Consider the following 20,490-nt stretch of genomic DNA (forward strand, 5'->3'; position numbering starts at 1 on the left):
AGTAATGAAATGGCTCGTCATTCCTTTGGCTAAAATCAAATTGCTCTAGGATGACTCTACAGTAACCTAAAATCAAGACCGGTGATATCGATCATGCATAAAAAATGAAATAAAGAAAAGATCAAAATATGAATAACGAATTAGTAGACGAAAAAATTACCCCGTTGATTCGAAACTCTATATGAAGATGTATAAGGACCTAAAAAAACATGGGATATAAACTTCAGGTGATGGATATTATTCCAAAATCAAATGTATACCGCAACCTTTTGGCCTAAAATATATACAATAAAATAAGATGATTGCAGAATTTTAGTGTGTTTTCAAATTGTGTCAGAAATTTGTAAAAAGAAAAACTATTTTTCGAAATTGTAAACAAATAAAACAATGAAAATGTCATATAAAATATTTAATCCCTCAATATATTTTGCATTAGAGTTTCACAAAGGCGTAAGATCAAACATTGGTTAGTTAAGTCAATTCAGTTGTCCAACAACCGTGCGAATTCTTCTAGCTGAGTCTGAACAAAAAGCCCTTTCAAACTAACTTCCCTGATACATTAATAAAATTTGTTAAGGAAAAAATGTTTGGAAGGGGTTGGAACTAACCTCATGCATTGCTAAAATGTTCTGTTTAAGTCCCCAATAAAATACCATTTGCCGATTGGGTAGCAAGTCACAAAAATGTGATTAAAGATTGATGTAAACAAAATACAAGAAAAATCACCTTCACATGCAACAAAAGAGTTGAATCAACTAAACATCATTTCTTATATTTGATTTTCTGACTTTTGGTTATCAATAATTCCATATCTTTTTCTCTTTAAACTTACTTATAGCAAAATTTTGTTATTCATGGGAATTGATTTCCCAACGAAACCGCACAAAAAAGTCATTCGATTTCCCTGGGAAATTGTGGGGTGTAGAAAGTACCGTTACTAACTTACTAACGATTGCCACCCCTCAACCATTTTCCTTTGAAAAACAATATCTTTCCATGAATCGTATTTAATATGACCATTATTAGAAATGCGTTTTAATTAGCTACTTATCAAGTGTCTATATTTTTCCATCAATCGTATTTAATAGGACTGTCATTAGAAATGCGTTTTTAATTAGCTTCTTATCAGGTTTCTTTAAGCACTCGTTAACATATTTTGCACATATTAAATGTTATAAATAATGTTTCTAATGGAAAGATAATGCTCTCGATATTTGGTTGGTTGTAGACCCTGGACTGACACTATGTGGACCGGTTTCCGCGGAAGACGGTCCTAAGTCCTATAAATTACGAACTAGTTCATGGGAATCACTATAAGTAATTTGAAGTTTTTTGTTTTAAATTCTAACCGTCAACTACAGCTCAAGGAGATAGAGTTCCATTCATAATATTATATTCTACGGTTCTATCGTCCGAGTATATGGAATACTCGTCAATTTATTTTTACATTCAAAGATAATGGTTTAGCCAAAATTTCAATGTGTCCCGAGTGTCGTGTTATGTGACTGCTTCACTTTGATTACCGAATCGGCCCAAAAAGTTTGGAGTTGGTACAGGTTCATATAGCTCACTCTGTTCCTTAAGAACTATGACAAGGCATTATTGGAATAACTTTATCAATTTACTAAGCATCCTCTTGTAGGTCCTCAAATAAAACCTTTGAGAAAATGCGAATAAGCTATACCACTACATTTAATCCCATCAAACAGCATTTATAACCGAACATGTGAGCAGTAGCGAGATGCTTTAAATGTTTTGAGGTTTCTTTTTTTCTTTTCTAATTCCAACCATCAACTAAAGCTCAAAGATATAAAGTTCCACAGAATATTCTATTCTGCAGGCTCTAGATTTGCTATTGTCATCTCACCAATTATGCTTTTGCCACCTGCCGATTCAGTGCGCGAATCAAAATGTATCTAATGACTGGATTCGAATGCTTTTTTTCATTTATTGTGCCCTCCATGATGCCACACAACACACAAAGCACACTGCATCCATAATTTGTTACTTTCAGTGTTTACTTTCTTGAATAATGCAACGAGCTTCTGGCGAGCCCAACGAAGCCACCAAGAGATGAAGAGTTCCCGATCCGGTCTGATTTTCGAGCAGTCCAATAGAATCGATGGATTATTCGTAGGGGCGATCGTATCGCGTTGAAAATTGCAAACATTTCATAATCGGTTGATTAACAAATATCCAAGGGGCATTTTCTTAATAATTCATTTTAACATTGAAGTCTATTTATAAGACGTTCAGATAAGAGGTATCTAAGCAAATGTGTTTGTACATATGGATCACACTTATTTAAATACTCAGAGCCTATTTGGTATGTCTGCTCTCAAGGCAAGACACTAGCTTTCATCTTTTTCATTCAAAGTGAGGGAAAAAAAAAAGAGTTAGTGAGATTTATAAAATTACGAAAATAGAATTTTGTAAAATAAGAAAATGCTGGCGGAACATTGGTTAAGCAATTAAAGAAGTAAATATTACAATTTCCCGATGTGTCGATTGTCGTCGATTTGAAACCGAATATTTTTCCACTAATCATATTTATAGGACTGTTGTTAGAGATACGTTTTTAATTAGCTACTTATCAAGTGTCTTTAAGCACTCATTAACAAATTCTGCATATATTAAACGTTTTACATAATTTCTCGCTGTAGACGGTCCTAGGTCCTAGAAATTGGGAACCGGCTAATGTGAGTCGCTATAAGTAATTTTAAGGTTGTCAAGTAAAACCTTTGAAAATATGCAAATAAGCTATTCATTTAGTATCATTTAAAAATAATCTGGTTGTCGAGACTCGGTGACGGCCGGCGACCGGCCTTGTCGGCCGTCAATTGTTGCTGAGGCCCATCAATCGACGGAGGAAAAAGAGAAATAAAAAAATAAATGAAAAATAAAACTATATATGTATATATGTATAAATATATAATACAGTATAAACACAAAAAATCATTTAAAATTTTGAATTTTATTTTTTAGCCTCGGATAAAGTCATGAGATTGAAATTATTTCACAAATGAGAAACAAACACCGGAAAACGTTTTCTATAACATATCACCAAACAAATGATTTTCTGAAAATCACTTTCCTTTTTCGTGAAGTTTTTCCCCGACCAAACGCACCCGTAGGTTCAAGTCAATTTCATTCACTCTCTCTTTCTTATGCTTCCTCTTTCTTTCATTCTTCTCGGTAAGTCCCCCCCATCTTCTTGCACCAACAATCCAATCTCTTCGTCAATAATGCATCCACATCGATTTGAATCATCTTAACCGAGCACTAATTTATTGCTTCTTTAATCGCGCCCTCTTCATTTTTGGCCAATGCAGGTGGGTCTAGCCACGACTGATTGAGTGGAGACCATTTAACAAAATATAAGTTTATATTGCAAGTCAAAGTATAAGGAATGCTCACTAGTTTTTTTTTTTTTTTTTTATAAACTTCAAAGATAAGGGTCTAGACGAAATTTCCATGTGCCGTGTAGGTGTCGTACCTAGGGAGGTGGGTAGGACATTTAGTAATTTCCGACATAAGTGAAAGCAATGTTCCTAGTTAAGGTATTAGTGGAATAGCTTTGTCAATTTACTAAACGTCATCATCTTGCGGGTCCTCTGTCAATTTACTAAACGTCATCATCTTGCGGGTCCTCTGGAAAACCCTTTGAAAGATACGCAAATAAACAATTTTACTACCCTTTTTTTATGCACTACATTTAGTCCTACCATAGCTATATACACATAAAATAAACTAAACCAACTTGGAATGAATATTTGTTTTGATGGAAGGAGATCCTTCTATCCGGCGGAGTATACAGTTAATTTATCCTCTTTTGAAATTATTGGAAATCAACCAAAAAAAAAAAAAAAAACGAGCGAGTGATGAGACGCTATAAATAATTTGAGATTTCTTTTTTTTAATTCCAACCATAAAATAAAGTCAAATATATAAAATTTCATTCATAATATTCTGTTCTATCGCTCTACGTAGGGAAAATTGTAAAAAAAAAAAAAAAGGTCCAAAACCTATTAGTCTTAAAACTTTTAATTTTGCTAATTCAGTCTTATACGTTTTTAATTTTAACTTCAAAGACAAAGATCTAGACGAAATTTCCATGTGTTGTGTTGGTGTCGTGCCTGGGTAGGTTGGTAAGATATTAATTAAAAATGTTTTATTCCTATTCTAAAGTCAAATATATAAAGTTCCATTCATAATATTCTATTATATAGCCCTACATAGGTATAGATTTCCTATTATCACCTCACCAATCATGGCTTTTATCATTTCACCAATTACGTTACGTATTTGTTACTTCGAGCCGTTTTCTTGCTCATATTATTTAGCTGTAACGGTTATTCATCTCGATGATACAAAAAAAGAGAAAGGGAATTGGACTAACATAATCGATTTCAAGTTTCAAAAATTAAAAATCAATCTTGATAGGTAAGTTATAAATTTCAGGTCCGAAACCTACGCATTCTCGAACCCATCATTCCTATTTGGTGGTACCGTCCCATGGTCATGGCAACTGCCAATATCGCGGTTCCGCCAAAAAAATGTACGAACGATCGTCATCGATACGGAATTTTAGGATAAGCGCACGAATTCAACGCCGACCTTTTTGACTGGCCGTTTTCCGACACAGCGGCGTGGGGTGCGAGCTGGGGTCGCGTTCAAAGAGCATCAAACCTCGAGATCGTCAGCGATGATGTGTAGATCTTTCAAAAAGCACCATAGCCCAAGTGGGGATTCACCTTTCGGCGCGAATTTCTCTGACCTCATTCGATGGGGAGTTATTTGCCATATGGAGATGCTAATCGTAGATGGATAGATGACATCGTTATGGTTGCCCAGACATATCCCGCTATCTTTTACGGAGCAGATTAAGATGCGATTTGGAACTCTCGAGCCAAATGGCTCATGTTAGGATTACGCGCATAATCATAGCGAAATATAAAATTAATGCGAAAAAAGAGATCGAGACGTAAAATTTATCTTAATTCACCTTTAAATTATGACAACATCCGATAGAGAATTCCACTTTATTTAGCATTTCCTATTTATTTGCAACAACTCTTAATTACCAAAGAAATAAATTAGATATAATAGTAGAACTCCACGAGCTTAAGCTGAAACTACCAATAAAATATGAGTTCAAATTATAAAAGCCCTTCTCCTTATACCCTTCCCGGCTCACTTGGGAGTGGGGCCTCCATGTCTTTCTGTCGATATAAAAATATGGACCATACCTCAACGACTTACACATAGAGCTATTTTAATAATATTTTTCTCTCAATCCTACGCGTCACGGCCAATGCTGACATGTATTTTTTTTCTTATACTTTTTAATATTTATTTTAATAATTTTTTTTCTTTTTTTTTCTTTACTCTCACCTCGGTCTCTCTATCTCCATCTCTATCTATCGACTCCCATCAACTCACAGTCAAGTCTCCGACTGTTCATCACTTCCCTCTCTCGCTTTCGATCATCTTCCTTTGATGTAAATTCGAATATCTATATCTTCAATTTAGTCACAAAATCCCTAATTTTCAATCTCCATTTAGTCGGTGAAGTTTGGTGAGATCGGTTCCATGGATTTTCCAGGGAACCGAGTGGAATCAATAGGGGAGGTTCTCAATTTCAATCTTTCGGAACCAATCCTTAGTGGACAATTCTCGATTTCAAGGTGAGAACCACCCATCCGAACCATACTCACCCCTAGCGTGAGCAACCCATTTCAACCGAACCCACACAATTCCAAAATCTAAATCGCTCCGTAAAAGATTAGTCCGGAAGAAGAAAGTATGGCTGAGGGATACACATTTTAGTAATTTTTGCTCGCAAAATGACACTTTTAGTGCCAAAAGTTGTGTACGGAGACTTTGGTGCCAAAATTTTTAATCGGACCACTTTAGTGCCATGTCGGAAACAAAAGGATTACTTTGGTGCCTTCGACGAGAATTTTTGGTGAAAAATACGTGGCATTTTTAATTAATTTTTGAATTTTAATTGGTATTTTAAAAAAAATGAAGTCCACATGAGTTCCATGTGGACTTCAAAATTCCAAAAGAAAATTAAAAATTAGAATTAGATTTTTAAAAAAGAAAAAATTTAAAATAAAAACTTTATTTAAAATAATAAGCTAAAACAACAGATTAGGCGGCGAGAATTGCTATAACCTTCGCCATCACCGCTTCGCCATTGCCGGCAATCGCCAGGGTCGCCGAGCCCCGGCCCGGGGGCTAGCGACCCTTGCCGACCCTTAGTCGGGGCTCAAGGACCCTCGTTGGCCATTTTTGGCGATGATGGGGGTGATGAGGCTACAGTCCTCGCTGCTTGGTAAGCATTTTCACTATTTTTTTTAGCTTTTTTTTTTTTTTTTTGAAAATTTCAGCTTATTTTTCAAATTATTTTAATTAAAGAATATAAATTTAAAAAGAAAATGCCACAGTGGACTTCTGGCAAGCCACCTCAGTGCCATATATTAATAAAAAAAAGTGCCGCGTCAGATTTCCGACAAAGTATATCGGAGTTGGAACTTAAATGATTATTTTTTTTTAAAAAATTTGGTACTAAAGTGATCCGATTGAAATTTTTGGTACTAAAGTGATATCAGTACACAATTTTTAAAGTGTCGTTTTGCTAATTTGCCTATGATTGTTACGAGGCACTTGTTTAAAAAATAACGTTAAATAAATAAATAGGATTATTGCAGAATCCTTTTGAAAAATCAACCTTCCTCTCTGCCAGCTCCTCTCTCTTCTCCGAAGAGAGAGAGAGTTCGAGCGAGCGTGCAAAATCCTCCAGAAATCAAAAAATCCCACGTCCCATTAAAATCCCCCCAGAAAAATCTGATATTTTTTCCAAAGCGAGACCGAAGTCACCACCTTCCTCATTGGAGTCGGTCTATATAAAGCGAGTCGAACTCGCTCCGCCAGGAATTGTCCATGCTCGCTCTCTCTCCTCCTCGGCTCGCTCAGTGACTGGCTGGCGGCCGCGACTTCGGCAACCTCCTGTTCCGGCTGCTTGGAATCGGCGCATTGGGTCGCTTTGCGATCGGTTTGTTTCTTTCACAATGCTCGTTCGAGCGAGTTCTTTTCGTGTCGTCGGGATTTCGATTCGGTGTCTGCTGAGTCGGTTGCCTGCGCCTCGTTGGCGGCGGATCGGACCGAATGGTTTTTGTCGGAGGTTTTGACCTCGTTCTGGTGGATTCTATGTGTGTGTGTGTGTGTGTGTGTGTGTGTGTGTGAATGTTGCCCTGCTCAAGTTCTTTCGGTGTGGAGTGGTGGTCCCAGCACTGATCTTCGAGTGTTTTCAGGCGCTCGGAGTCTCGGAAGAGCTGATCGTGTTTATTTGTTAGACTGCGTTGGATGCTCGGATTGTGCTCTGTTTTCTTAGACCTGTTTTGTCGTTTGATTCTCTTGAGAAAGTTGAATTAACGCTTGCACGAGTTGCATAAGTGTTTGCCGTGTTATCGAGTCTCTGAACCTTTCTTTTCATCGCATCTATGTTCGCTTATGTCCCCAATGTCTCCATCGACTTGCGTGGTTTGCGAACTACTACTGCTAAAGGTGAAACATAGGCGTCTTTTGCAGTTGGTGCTTGCAAGATGCTATTTTTAGTACAACTCGATGTAATTCAATGGAATCTGACGCAATTTAAGATGTCTGTGATAGTCTGCTGATGATTTTTTTGTTTTTTTCTCTTTTTTAAAGTTAATGAAGTGCTTGGTGATCACATCTTTGTACTGCATGGAGTGGTCTCTGCAGCCAATTTCTTTTTTCCATTTTGCAACTTTGTTGGAGATTTATGCTGCTCTGACCTATCTTTCAGAAGATTTGTTTTCCCTCGCGTTATAACTTTTATTCCATCAGCTTTTTCTCTATTGAGCATGTGGCGCTTGATAAGCATTCTATTGTAGATTCTTGTTGAGAAGCATAATTTTGTGCCAATCCACAGCTATATTGTCTATACTGTACTTATAAATGGATTTTTTCAGTTGTGGAGTCAGGATAATTGCAAAATGGCTCAAGATGGTTCCAGTGTTGAATCACACCAACGAAAGCAAGGACTATTGAAAGATCAGGTCAGATTAGTTAAGAGGAAGGACTGTAATCGCCACGAGATAGTTCCCATCCAAGATCCTTTGTCATCTGAGAAGGGGTTCTTCATAGTCATTCGTGCATGCCAATTACTAGCTCAGAAGAATGAAGGAATTATATTAGTGGGCTTGGCTGGTCCCTCTGGTGCTGGAAAGACTGTATTTACAGAGAAGATTCTGAACTTTATGCCTAGCATATCTGTTATATCAATGGACAACTACAATGACTCTAGTCGAATTGTTGATGGCAACTTTGATGGTAAATAAATTTTTCCCTTATTTTTTCCTTCTTCTACAGCCCTTTTTTTTTTTTTGTCAAACCTTCTTCTACAGCTTTGAGTGGGGCATGTTCTCACTCTGGGCATGGCAACTATTATGACCAGTGATCACAGTCACTACAACATCTTTCACACTTATACTCCAGCTTGTGAAATGCTACTCCCTATGAGCTCACATTAATGGCTTTTTTAGTACTTCCTCAAGTTGATATTGTAGAAGAGTCACACACAATTTTTAAACTTGTTGACTGGTAAATTTACCTCAGCATCATGCTTTATGTTGCTTAATATTGTTCATCATCTTCAGATTCATGTGAAAGGAGTATAGGAAATATAATTACAGTTCATCATGCATTGTGCTTGAAGAGATTTGGTGAATTTGTTTATTTATTATTTTGACAATATCTGTCCTTAGTGGAGAGATGAAAAGGGAAATCACCAGCGCAGAAGGCTTCTTGCTATGTGAGGGCTGGGGGAGGGTCATCTATTATGACTTATCACTTAACCCCCCACTCCAAATTAAAAAAAAAAGTCTGCGTGCACAAATTTCTTTGATCATTGACTTCAATAAATCCGTGTTTTGAATTGAGTGATTACTAGCTTTTGGTGTTCAGGACATTTTACTATAATAACGGGACTAAGAAGAAGGGTACTGGTTTAGCTGACCAAAGGGAGTCTACGTGCTAGTATAAGCTGTCAATTGTTACTGGAGTTTTTTTGCTTTCTCAAAGCTATGAATAATCCAACATCTTTATTGGGACTTGAAGTTGTAACTCGCTAGTTTTGTTCACTATACCTCCCTTTCTAAAGATGAATAGTGATTTCTTTTCATACAGATCCACGCATAACAGACTATGAGACTCTGCTCAGGGATGTCGAGGAGTTAAAAGCAGGGAAGCCAATCCAAGTACCTATTTATGACTTCAAGACTAGCTCTCGCACGGGATACAGGTGGAAAGATCCTCACTACTAAATAATATGGCTTCTGAGTTTATATATGCCATTCCATAGAAGAAACTTTGGGGAATCAGTTCCTATAAGCTTTCAAGTTTTCTGCAAGTGCTTAACATAGCGAATGAATGAAGGAGCTCTGACTTTGTGGTGCATGACATAGTTATGTCTTCATGTTGATGCTGTCACCTGTAGTCCACAATGCATTTTCTCTCTTAATCCATTGCCTTTTAGGTGAGAAAAATGATATTCCTCACCGTCATCATGGTCTGATCATGATAGTTGGTTCTGTAGTTCTGCTTCCTTTAAGCTGCGGCGTCTTGTTGCAGCGCTTTATCTGTGAACATTTTTGTTGTTCGGCTTTCCCTTAATCATTTCTGCCTCTTCTTTGCAAACCTTCTCAAACACAACCTACTCCTACTTTATAAGTCATTCTATATGGAGCAATTTTGACAGGACTCTTGAAGTACCAAGTTCCAGAATTGCTATTATTGAGGGAATCTATGCACTGAATGAAAAATTGAGACCTTTTCTGGATCTTCGTATATCTGTCACTGGTGGAGTTCATTTTGACCTAGTCAAGCGGGTTTTGAGGGATATACAGCGGGCTGGTCAAGAACCAGAGGAGATAATCCACCAAATATCTGAAACGGTTTGCTTTTCCTATGTCAAAACTTAATAGACTTGTGTATTTAACCACATGTACGTCTGCAACACTTCTTCATGATATTTGTGATTAACAGGTATATCCAATGTACAAAGCCTTTATTGAGCCTGACCTTCAAACAGCACACATTAAGATAATCAACAAGTTCAACCCATTCACGGGATTCCAGAATCCCACTTACATATTGAAGGTATGCATCTTCCTTATTTGTTTGTTATTTGGACGAGAGCTTTGTTGGCTACTTCTCTCCGTCACCTTGTTCTGAAGGTGTTCGCTACTGTTAATTTAGAAATTGAGATACCATATCATGTATTTGCTGCTGTTATAGTCATCAAGGAATGTAGCGGTGGATCAAATCAAGGCTGTGATTTCTGAAGAACATGCTGAAACTTCTGAGCAGACATATGATATCTATCTTCTACCCCCAGGTGAAGATCCAGAATCTTGCCAATCGTATTTGAGGATGCGGAATAAAGATGGAAAGTACAGTCTCATGTTTGAGGTTTGTATTTAAGGCTGAGAGCTCTACTTTCACTATCGTGTTATTGAGCTTCGGCTGCTGGTACCATCAGCAAAAGAATATGTTTCGTGACTGTTTCTTAGCTTAATATGAGATAGAAAGCTTCAGTTGAGGCTATCATTGGATGAATCATTTGGGGCATCTGCTTTGATCTCCGGGCTTGTGAATTTTAGGCATTGAGCTTTCAAAACATGACTGCTTCCATCTCTCTTGATACCAACTTTTCTTTGAGATATAAATTCATTAGAAGTTCACTCCTCATTGGCAGAAATATTGACATGGTATTTTATCTGATAATTTTTTCTTTCAGGAATGGGTGACTGACAACCCTTTTGTGATATCACCTAGAATAACTTTTGAAGTGAGTGTCCGCCTCCTAGGTGGGTTGATGGCCTTGGGATACACAATAGCAACTATTCTCAAGAGAAGCAGCCATGTGTTCTCCGACGATAGGGTGACTGTGAAGATTGATTGGCTAGAACAATTGAACCGTCAGTATGTACAGGTAACTTTGTATATCCTGACATGAGCCATTGTTCTCTTTGAGTGCTTTTGCATGTAAACCGTAGTGCTAGCTTGCATGTGCTCTATTCGTTTGTCTTGTACTTTTTCCTTTCACACAATGTTGATCATTGGATGAGAGTTTTAATATCTTTATTTTCTGCCCACTGAGTTATGATATCTAATTGGAAAGTCCTTGGTTTAACTATCAACTTGCGGCAGTTTGTTTGATGCGATCGTGTATTCTTTTCCGAAATGCATTTATGAGTACTCACAACATGAATCCATCGAAATTGAACAGTTGTACGAAAGAAGTTACTTGAGATTTTCCTTGGAATGAAACTGAAGTATTCAATCTGATTTAAAAGTATCTCTGATAACTAGACCTGCCAAGAATTTAGATATCTTCTGTGAAATTTTGAGACAAGTAGGATGTCCCAGGGCTGTATTTGCTGATCTGGCCAATTTAAGAGATGGAGTCATGTGGAGTGTTTTCATATTTAGTTGTTTGTGGGTAATATAGTCTGCATCAGTCAATTTTTTTCCTTTTGATATTCGAACTGAAACCGTAGGCATTTGTAAAAGGTGCAAGGAAAAGAACGCCATGTCATTCGAAGTGTTGCCGAGCAGCTTGGGTTGGAAGGCTCATATATTGCCCGCACGTATATAGAACAAATACAACTGGAAAAGCTTGTTAAAGAGGTCATGGTATGGAAACTTCCCAAGTTCACAATGTTTTTCCTTATGAATGTATGCTAAACTTAGGAATTTATAGGCACTGCCAGAAGACTTGAAGACGAAACTTAGCCTAGATGAGGATCTTGTTGCAAGTCCAAAAGAAGCCCTTTCTCGAGCATCTGCTGATAGGGTAGCTATGAGAAGTAAGCATCTGAAGAGGTGCAATAGTCTAATCCTTTAATTTTTTAGTTTTTATTTTTCAGTCTTCTCCATTTTGAGCTCTTTGCATCCTCAGAGATGGTTGCTTTCTAAAAGTCATATAATCTTCTGAGTAAACTTGTGCTTGGCAATTTCTTCTTGTATGCATTTCCACATGATTAAAGATCTGGGTAGTGCTTCCTACAGAAGCATCCTGGATAACTCCCTAAACTCTTTATCCAATCATTACCTATCCATCTGATTGTGAACTCTTTCATTTCATGTGCATGTTCAGGGCTCCAGTTTGATAGGACAGTATAAGGATTTCCTGAATTCCTGGATTGATTATCACGATAAATGTGCAACAGAGAAAGAAGGAAAGATTGCAGAACACTATGCGATGCTATAGGACGTGTGCCGTAGATGAAGTTTCTGTCATTGGATACTTTCATTGATCATCCTTCTTAGATCAGTAAATTAGTACATATATTCCACATTAAGTGGTTTGTTGCTGCTGTATTTAAATTGACATCTTTATGCTTTCTTTTACAAAGGAAGAGACTTGAGTAATAGCTTGACAGATTTTTCCTAGTTGTCTTTTTGGACCTCTTATTTACATGAAGTACTCCGGAATCAGATGTAATGATTTACATGTCATTCCGATGAACAAATTGGTTAGATCAGCTGAAATCTATTTTCAAGGAGGATAAACATGGTTGAATTTATGTGGCATAGGTAAACCCTCACAAAATAGCCCTTCTGTTAGCCTTGCTAAATATTGGAATGACGTAAATTCTCTGGGCAGTGGTATGTCACACTCATATTCAACCCAAAGGGACAAGAATTTGTCGAAGCTTGCTGGCTTTGCTATCAGCAATCCAAGATTTGATGACAGAATCTCGAGTGCATCAACAATACTTCCTAACCAGGTGACTTTTCTGGAAATGTTGTTCTCTTATGTTGTTGTAAAGCCTATCTTATCCTGATCTCATTGAGTTTCCTTTTCTCCTTACAGGGTATCATTACTCAGCTTTCAGATCAAATTTCCTCCCTGAATGAAAGAATGGATGATTTTACCACCCGTATTGAAGAATTGAATTCCAAGTTAACAATAAAGAAAAATTCCTTGAGCCAACAAAATATGGCCCTTAATCCTGAGGCTTGCAATGGATCAGCTCCAACTTCTTATTTTATTTCTGGTTTGGGAAATGGTTCTTTGACCGGATCCATAATGCCCAATTCCTCATCATCCTCCCAACTTGCTAAGGAGTCTCCTTTGATGGAAGAGGTAGACTTTATCTTGTTTACATGTCTTATGCTATAGCTTACTCTCTTTCTTTGTCGGTGTTTTGACTGTTTCGGGTATATTATTGAATGAACAAACATGTGTGAGTTTTCTGTGATCCAATATATCCTAGAATTTGAGATGGAGAGTTAGTTAATGTTCATGATGTGCAAGTTTTCTGCCATCCAATGTTCCCCAGAATTTGAGATGGAGAGTTTAGTTAACGTTCTTCATATTCATATTGTTTTCTGATCCCTGTTATACCTTGATTAGATATCAACTGTCGCACTTGGGCAGAGACAAATCATGCATCAGCTTGACAACCTCAGTAATCTTCTCCGGGAGACCTTAGGGGAGAGATCCCACCATCTAACCACAAGCAGGAAAAGTGTGCTTGACACAGACCGCGTGAAAATTCCTCTTATTTGCACCCTGGCTTTCGGCGGTCTAGGAATTCTCGTGTTCAGGGGTCTTTCAAACAGAAATTGATCTTTCTTTTCGCTTCTCTAATTGATTCTTTCAGATAGTAAATTTCAAAGTCCTGTTCTGACGTAGAGTTCAAGTGCCATGCAGTCCATCATTCTGTTCTATCCTAGAAAGCAGTTGCTCGGAGAACGGAGGGTGCCCTAATCTTGAAGTTCCTTGTTGCAAAAGAGAACGTTGGTCTAGCAATTTTTGTATCCTTGCGGCCGGAGTTTTTCGTTTTTTTCTCTCTTCTTCCCCTTTCAGGAGAAGTAGCGATAGTTTACTTGCTACTTACATTGACATTCTGAAAGCGATCGATGCAACAAATGAAAGTCCATAAATTCGATGCAACAAATGAAAGTCCATAAATTCCTTAAACTGTCCTACGAGATGATAGCTGGAGTATACAGGGAGGCCATTGTGCAATCTCATGCCTAACTGATTGAGCTACTATCTTATTTAATGTAAAGGTTCCATTGCTATCATGAGTTGGTGTTGGAGTTCAAGAATGAGGATCTAAACAATGAAAGCTTTTCACTCATGGTGACTTGCATCTTTTTGCCTTCATTTTTTCCCACTCTTAAAGCTGAAAGAGGGCAAGGAGTAGATATTAGGATCGCACTTGATATAACAAAGTATAACTTCCATTGTTTTGTTGAGTTCGGGATCACGTTTAAATGTGAACCATATATATTTATTTGCTATTTCCTGTATTATTGCAATGTAGAGTGCAAAACTTTGTTATTTTGAAAGGGTGGCGCTTTTTCCATTCTCATTATGGCTAAAACACTCCATAATATATTGTTTTGACAATATTAACCTTTGTAGGTTCCACCTTTACTAAGCATTCTTCATTTGTTTTTCTTCTTTCTCTTTTTTGTGCGACTTTTCTTCATATTATTTATTTCCCTGATCTCTCTTTCTAAAACTCCCCTCTCATGTCAATAATAGACAAGTCTTTGACATTCATCATTGGATTGGACCAAAAAAAACAAAAGAAGACGTATCTCACCTACTCAAAAGAAAGCGTCCAGCACTGAGACAAGCAATTGACGTAGTTGAAGCCCAAATTTACAGATACCCTCTTTGTACCCACTTTTTCAATTCAAAACTATTGTAAGTGAAAAAACCGTTTCATATTTCTTTACTCTTCACTCTCATTCCATCGCTTTTGCTCTTCGTTATACGTTTTCAGATTTTACGTCAAACACTTTGATTGATCGATCACAAATACAAGAAAAACTCCATTGAAGATTTAAATGCAGGAGCTGAACCGCTCGCCCAAATCCTCATCAAGCTCATTAGGAATATCTGCTTCTCCATCTTTGTCTTCTTGGTCCTTACGATAACCGTCATTGTAGATTCATCATCACCCACCTCGTTCGCACGATTTCTCCTTCTTTCGTCCCAATCTTGGTCGCCGAGCCGCCATCGCAAGCGATTGAGAGCGCCGAAGAGATGATTACGAACTCGGCCCTCATGTCCTAGCCCTCATGCGATGAGGAGGCTCCATTGTCCGTCAATTATTCGAATCTACGTGCTCTGATCACTGCTAAGAAGTTCAATGCAATAGCCTTTACGTTAATTGTAGATTAAAAAATCAATGAGTACAATGCGGCCTGGATGACAAATGACAAAGGTAGATCACAATGGAAAGTGTTAATTTGTTTTTTCTACGGAACTACTAAGGCTTTAACCATGATTGGATTAAGAGAGGCGAGGAGAAGTAAAAGAAATCTAAACTGTGATACCATAACCAAACAAAAAAATGCTTGAAAGAAGATGGGACCCACAAGAGTTAATATTGCCAAAAATACCCTAATTGAGAGTGTTTTAGCTATGGTGGGAGTGGAAAAAACGCGACTCTTTTGAAACTATCAAATTATAGCATATATCTTCAAGGTACCACAAGATTACATCTTTTGATAGATAAACATGCCAAAAATTCGAGTTATGATTGAGTTGATAGATACACATTAAAGGGAATTGATATATTTGCTTGCGATTTGGGAGATTAACTATTCGCATGATAAACACATATCGCTTAGACCTCGGATTGCTCGCCCAAATCGAAAATCGATCATTTCTGACAACCATACGCTTTCTCGATCATGCTCGCTCATCGGTTATTTAATGAACCTAAGGTTGTGCATGGTCCTGGCCGGTCCGATCCCCAAATTTTCGGGACCAAGGACCGGATCGAGACCAGATCGGACCAGGACCGGCGGTCCGGTCCGATCCCGATCCCGATCTAGTAGGACCACTAAAATCTAACCCTTGAAATACAATATGCTTTGATTGATTGCATGTTAATTTACAATCTATACCCCCGGTTGAATAAAAAAACACTCTGGTCCAGTTTGCTCACCTTCATAATGAAGGCGTGTCTTCACATAATGGTAGGTTTAACAATGACATTGGTCTAACCGCTGACACAATAGAGATACATAAAGGACAGAATTGAAAAAACTTAGCTGGCGAAGACATACTAATAGTGATGTTGTTCACTAAACGGATTTCATATCCAAGCAGTGTACGTAAACAAAATACAGGATTACTTATTAAAATGAATAACCGAAACGTATGAACAGTAAGAAATTACTACCATTATGTTAAATGAACTGATTGAATCATTTCTTTCTAGAAAGAACATGCTAGCGTACACTCACCACACAATGCACTGAAAAAGACCATAATAAATAGAATACACGCATTCATAACATTGATGAGCTGTCCGAGTTTTAAGAGTGTGCAGCCTAACAATGGAAATGGTTCGAGAAATGAATATTGAAAGCAAATGAAAGCTTCATTTTTTTAATTGTATATATATATAATTATATATATTATGGGTGGTCCGATCCGGGCGGTCCGAACCGGTCCCATCCATCCGGAACCGAGGACCGGACAAACCCGCCCAATCCAGTCCAGTCCCGGGCTAGTCCAATCCAGTTTGCTCACCCCTAAATGAACCATCAAGTAAGAATAGACATAATGAAAGATGCAACTACTAAATCGTCCTTCTCACGAACTGTAATGGTCAAAATATTATCATATTTCTTTTGTTTTTCATGTGTAATTCAACGACATCGATTCTACTCAATAAACAAAGAAGGAAACAATAGGGTAATATTTATTGCTAAAGAAATCATAAATGCACAAACGAAGATAATATCCATCAATTAATTCATAATTATTGTGCGATTGAAATTTTAAACATAAAAGGAGCTTATTGCAGCATTCTAGAGCCACATATTCGACTATGACAAGAATCTTAAAACTTGCATTTCGAAAAATATATTGTTTGGACTCTCTCAATACTTGTGTGAAACTTCAACATGAATCATAGAATTACGAACAATAAGGATTCGACTTCTCTGTTGCTTTCATGGGTTTTTGATGTGAATCAAAGAGCTATGAAGGAAAAGAAGCGTTGACTCTCTCGTCGTTTTCGTGGAGCTTTGACGTGAACAGAGAGCTATGAATGAGTCATGAAACTAAAACATCAACGAAAAATACAAAGGAAAAGGAGACGGAGAGAATTAGAAATATTTGTTTCAAGTTTGAATTTGTTCATTTAAAGTTGAAACTCTTCTACTTCATTATTATTTACTCATTTCCTACTGTTCCTCTCTTTTTTTATTTCTTTTTATTCCCTTCCATTGTTCCTTAATAAAAATTTTATTAAATAATAAATTATATTAATATACCTACAATTTGTAATAAATATAGATAATATATATGTAAATACATTAAAAAATATATTATAGGATAGAAAGAAATTCAAATATATAATAAAAGCGAAAATTGTCCATCATTTTTTTTTTTTGTTATTGTGAATGATCTTTTCTATATTAGAACCCTAATAGTATTTTATGTTTAATAATTATGCATATTTTTTTTTAAGTTAAGAAGTTTGTTATTTAAGAGAAATAACTTTTATACTATAGATAAGAAATCAAATTCACCTTTATCACACCTTTCCAATGAGATATTTTTATCCGAGCTATATCCCTTAACATCTAACTTTATACAATCTCGATCAGGAACCAAATCGCAGGATATGATAAATTTAATCCTATCCCCGTGTTTTATCCTGATTACCAAGCGTAGGCGAAGTTAATCGAGAGGTTTTGTGGGCCAGGCTTTTCACACCGGAGAACTACCTTGCTGGGCTTGGACATGTCCGAACAGAACAAGAGAGCACCACGATATGCTCTGGTCTGGTCCGCACCGAATCGGGACCTCCTTAACGAGGTAGGTACGATATAATAGACAAAACCTCAAAACGTATCCGTATCAGCGAAGCCCTCCGTTCCTTTCGGCGACGGACTTCTGAGAGCGACGTCCCGTTACAGGAGGCCGACGTAGGTAGAGATAGCACTCACGGTATGTCTTTCGTGCACTGCATTCCCGTCGATTCGCTCCTTCTTCTTTTCGATTTCTCTTCTTTTGTCCGCTCAGTCTGCTTGGTCGGTGTTGCCCGTGGCGTGTCATTTTTGGCTCCGATCATGGCAGAAATCGCGATGTTTGTGCGGCTCGCGAGTGATCGTTCCCCTTCCGTTTGTCCCCTGGGAATTCTGAGAAATGAATTGCGTGTCGAAATCGTTGGTCTTCTTTTGGCTGACTAGTGTTTCTTCAAATGCTTTCCGGGTACCGAAAGTTTGAACATTTGGATTCTGTGTGCACGGTTTTCGAGAGAAGTGTGAATGGGGCTTCCTAATTCTGCTTTCGTTTTGGTTTCTGGACATTCTTTTGAAAGTAGGGGTCCGATCGATCTACCTGCATGTGGAGTCGTATTCTCTCGAACTTTGTCAACTGTCGGTGCCTGTATTTACAATGCTGATGGTCGTTCTGCTGAAACTTAAGTGCTGATTAAGTTTTTCTTAAGTTTCCTTTGATGTTGTTAAATGAAGTTGAGTGGATCTTAGATGTTGAAGTATATCTTTGCAGGCCTTAGTTGACGAAGTTTTTTATTTTTTATTTTTTGCCTTTTGAATTTCCGGGGTATAGGGTTCTAATGATCTTGCTGGTTACAACACATGGATGATCTCATAAGCGATCTGCCGCAGAGTATTCTGGAAAGCATCCTCACTCGGCTGCCGATTAGGGATGCTGTGAAGACTAGCATTTTGTCTAGAAAATGGAGGTACAAATGGGCTTCAATTACTGAACTTGTATTTGATGGCGAATGTGTCAGCTCATTGCACGAAGGGAGCACAATCGAGGGGAGTCTTGTGAAATTCATTACACGGGTTTTGTTTCTCCATCAAGGGCCGATCCATAAGTTTCAGGTCTCCACGTGCTACTTGCATAGCTGCCCCGATATCGATCAATGGATACTTTTCCTTTCCCGTAGTAGTGATGTCAGAGAATTGATTCTTAAGTTAGGGGAGGCTGAATGGGTACGAATACCCTCCTGTCTTTTTAGTTGTAAGAAGTTGACTCATTTGGAGCTATCTTCTTGTGAATTGGATCCACCTCCTCGTTTTAAGGGATTCTTGTGTTTGAGGAGCCTCAGTCTTTATCGGGTCTTGGTTGCTGCCGATGCTATTGAGAATCTCATTTGGAATTGCCCTCTTCTTGAAAATTTGGCATTATCATACTTTGATGACAGTCTTGCTATTACTATCCGTGCTCCGAATCTTAAGCACTTGTATCTGGAGGGCGATTTTGCGGACATCTTCCTCGAAAATACTCCTCTCCTTTGTAACCTGTCTGTAGTTATGTACATGGCTGACGACATGGCTGAGCAATTTGAGCTTGAGCAAAGCTCGAATTGCAACTTTGTGAAGTTCCTTAGTCATGCACCTCGTCTTGAAAGTCTTGCAGGACGTGCTTACTTTGCAAAGGTACTACCTGTTCTACAAATTTTGTTTTTCACGTTGTGTGTATTCGACCTCTAGCTAAGAGATTGAAGTGGGTTTTATAGTATAAGCTGGTATGACCACTTTCTTGGTTGTTCTCTATTGCATTCTTATGTGTTTTTTTTATAATTATTATTATGTTTCAAAGTATTTGAGTATAGGTGATGATCCTGGACCACTGTCCATCACATTTGATCATCTGAAAATCATTGAGTTGTGTGAGGTGAGCTTCGAAGACATGAAAGAGGTTCTTGTGCTTCTGCGGTTGATAACGAGTTCTCCTAATTTAGAAGAACTTCGTATATCGGTGAGTGATCGAGTTCCTTTTAGTTGTTAGTCTTTGCACAGTATGCAGCAGCTTATTATCCTACTTTTTATTCTTTTTAGGCTGGTGCGAACACATCACCTGCAGGAGCACCTGATTCTTTAGATATTTGGGAGAGAGAATGCCCTGCAGATTGGACATTTAAACAACTGAAAGTAGTCAAGATGACTGATGTAGATGGCATACCACATGAGATGGAACTTTTAAAATTCTTGCTTGGCAGCTCTCTGGTGCTCAAGACGATGACTATAAGCCCTTCTACATATTTTAAGCATAATAGAATGGATATGCTAATTGAGTTGTTGAGGTTCCGCAGGGCTTCTTCTGAAGCAGAAATCATATTTCTTCAAGAATGAGCTTTGACTATTGTCTTTTGCGTTCAATTTGGCAACTGAGTATTGGTTCGTCCTTTCTCTGAGAAGATTGGGTTTCTGCTTGGATCCAGTCTTCTTGGATCGTTGGATATTCATAGCATTCCTTGTGTAATGTAAATAAGCACTTTAAACTTCCTAATTATATGCCTTGAATCAGTTTTTCGGTTGTTTTCAGAGAGTTTCTTCTGATATCTCGCATCCTAAATCAAAATCTCTGCACGGGTTATGATGTCTTTCGGCTCTATGTACCCTTCTGTTTTGGCTGGGTTAGGTTGCGGAGTC

The 20,490-nt window shown here is 37.8% G+C and overlaps 2 protein-coding genes across 9 annotated transcripts; both read left to right on the forward strand.

Moving 5' to 3' along the window:
- Positions 1-6,875: 6,875 nt before the first annotated feature.
- On the forward strand, positions 6,876-13,774 carry LOC115755247 (inorganic pyrophosphatase TTM2). 5 transcript variants are annotated; one of them, XM_030694565.2, is made up of 12 exons: positions 6,876-7,060; positions 8,001-8,361; positions 9,217-9,331; positions 9,788-9,983; positions 10,075-10,188; positions 10,327-10,500; positions 10,829-11,023; positions 11,605-11,727; positions 11,795-11,916; positions 12,701-12,824; positions 12,911-13,183; positions 13,454-13,774. In XM_030694565.2, exons 2-12 carry the CDS (start codon positions 8,025-8,027, stop codon positions 13,667-13,669), a joined length of 1,989 nt encoding a protein of 662 aa, XP_030550425.1. In that variant the 5' UTR covers positions 6,876-7,060; positions 8,001-8,024; the 3' UTR covers positions 13,670-13,774. The 5 variants fall into 5 exon arrangements, with proteins under 5 accessions (XP_030550425.1, XP_030550445.1, XP_030550438.1 ...); XM_030694585.1 differs by having other exon boundaries at positions 6,894-7,045; positions 8,013-8,361; XM_030694578.2 differs by having other exon boundaries at positions 6,897-7,045.
- Positions 13,775-17,934: 4,160 nt separating this feature from the next.
- Positions 17,935-20,375, forward strand: LOC115757425 (F-box/FBD/LRR-repeat protein At1g13570). Of its 4 annotated transcripts, XM_048280591.1 has the most exons (5): positions 18,096-18,256; positions 18,292-18,345; positions 18,649-19,494; positions 19,658-19,816; positions 19,897-20,375. In XM_048280591.1, exons 3-5 carry the CDS (start codon positions 18,685-18,687, stop codon positions 20,188-20,190), a joined length of 1,263 nt encoding a protein of 420 aa, XP_048136548.1. In that variant the 5' UTR covers positions 18,096-18,256; positions 18,292-18,345; positions 18,649-18,684; the 3' UTR covers positions 20,191-20,375. The 4 variants fall into 4 exon arrangements, with proteins under 4 accessions (XP_030553493.1, XP_048136550.1, XP_048136549.1 ...); XM_030697633.1 differs by lacking the exons at positions 18,096-18,256; positions 18,292-18,345 and adding an exon at positions 17,935-18,044 and having other exon boundaries at positions 18,664-19,494; XM_048280593.1 differs by lacking the exons at positions 18,096-18,256; positions 18,292-18,345 and adding an exon at positions 17,953-18,031.
- Positions 20,376-20,490: the final 115 nt, after the last annotated feature.

The sequence above is a fragment of the Rhodamnia argentea genome, chromosome 6 (genome assembly GCF_020921035.1).
Source record: "Rhodamnia argentea isolate NSW1041297 chromosome 6, ASM2092103v1, whole genome shotgun sequence".
NCBI lineage: Eukaryota > Viridiplantae > Streptophyta > Magnoliopsida > Myrtales > Myrtaceae > Rhodamnia > Rhodamnia argentea.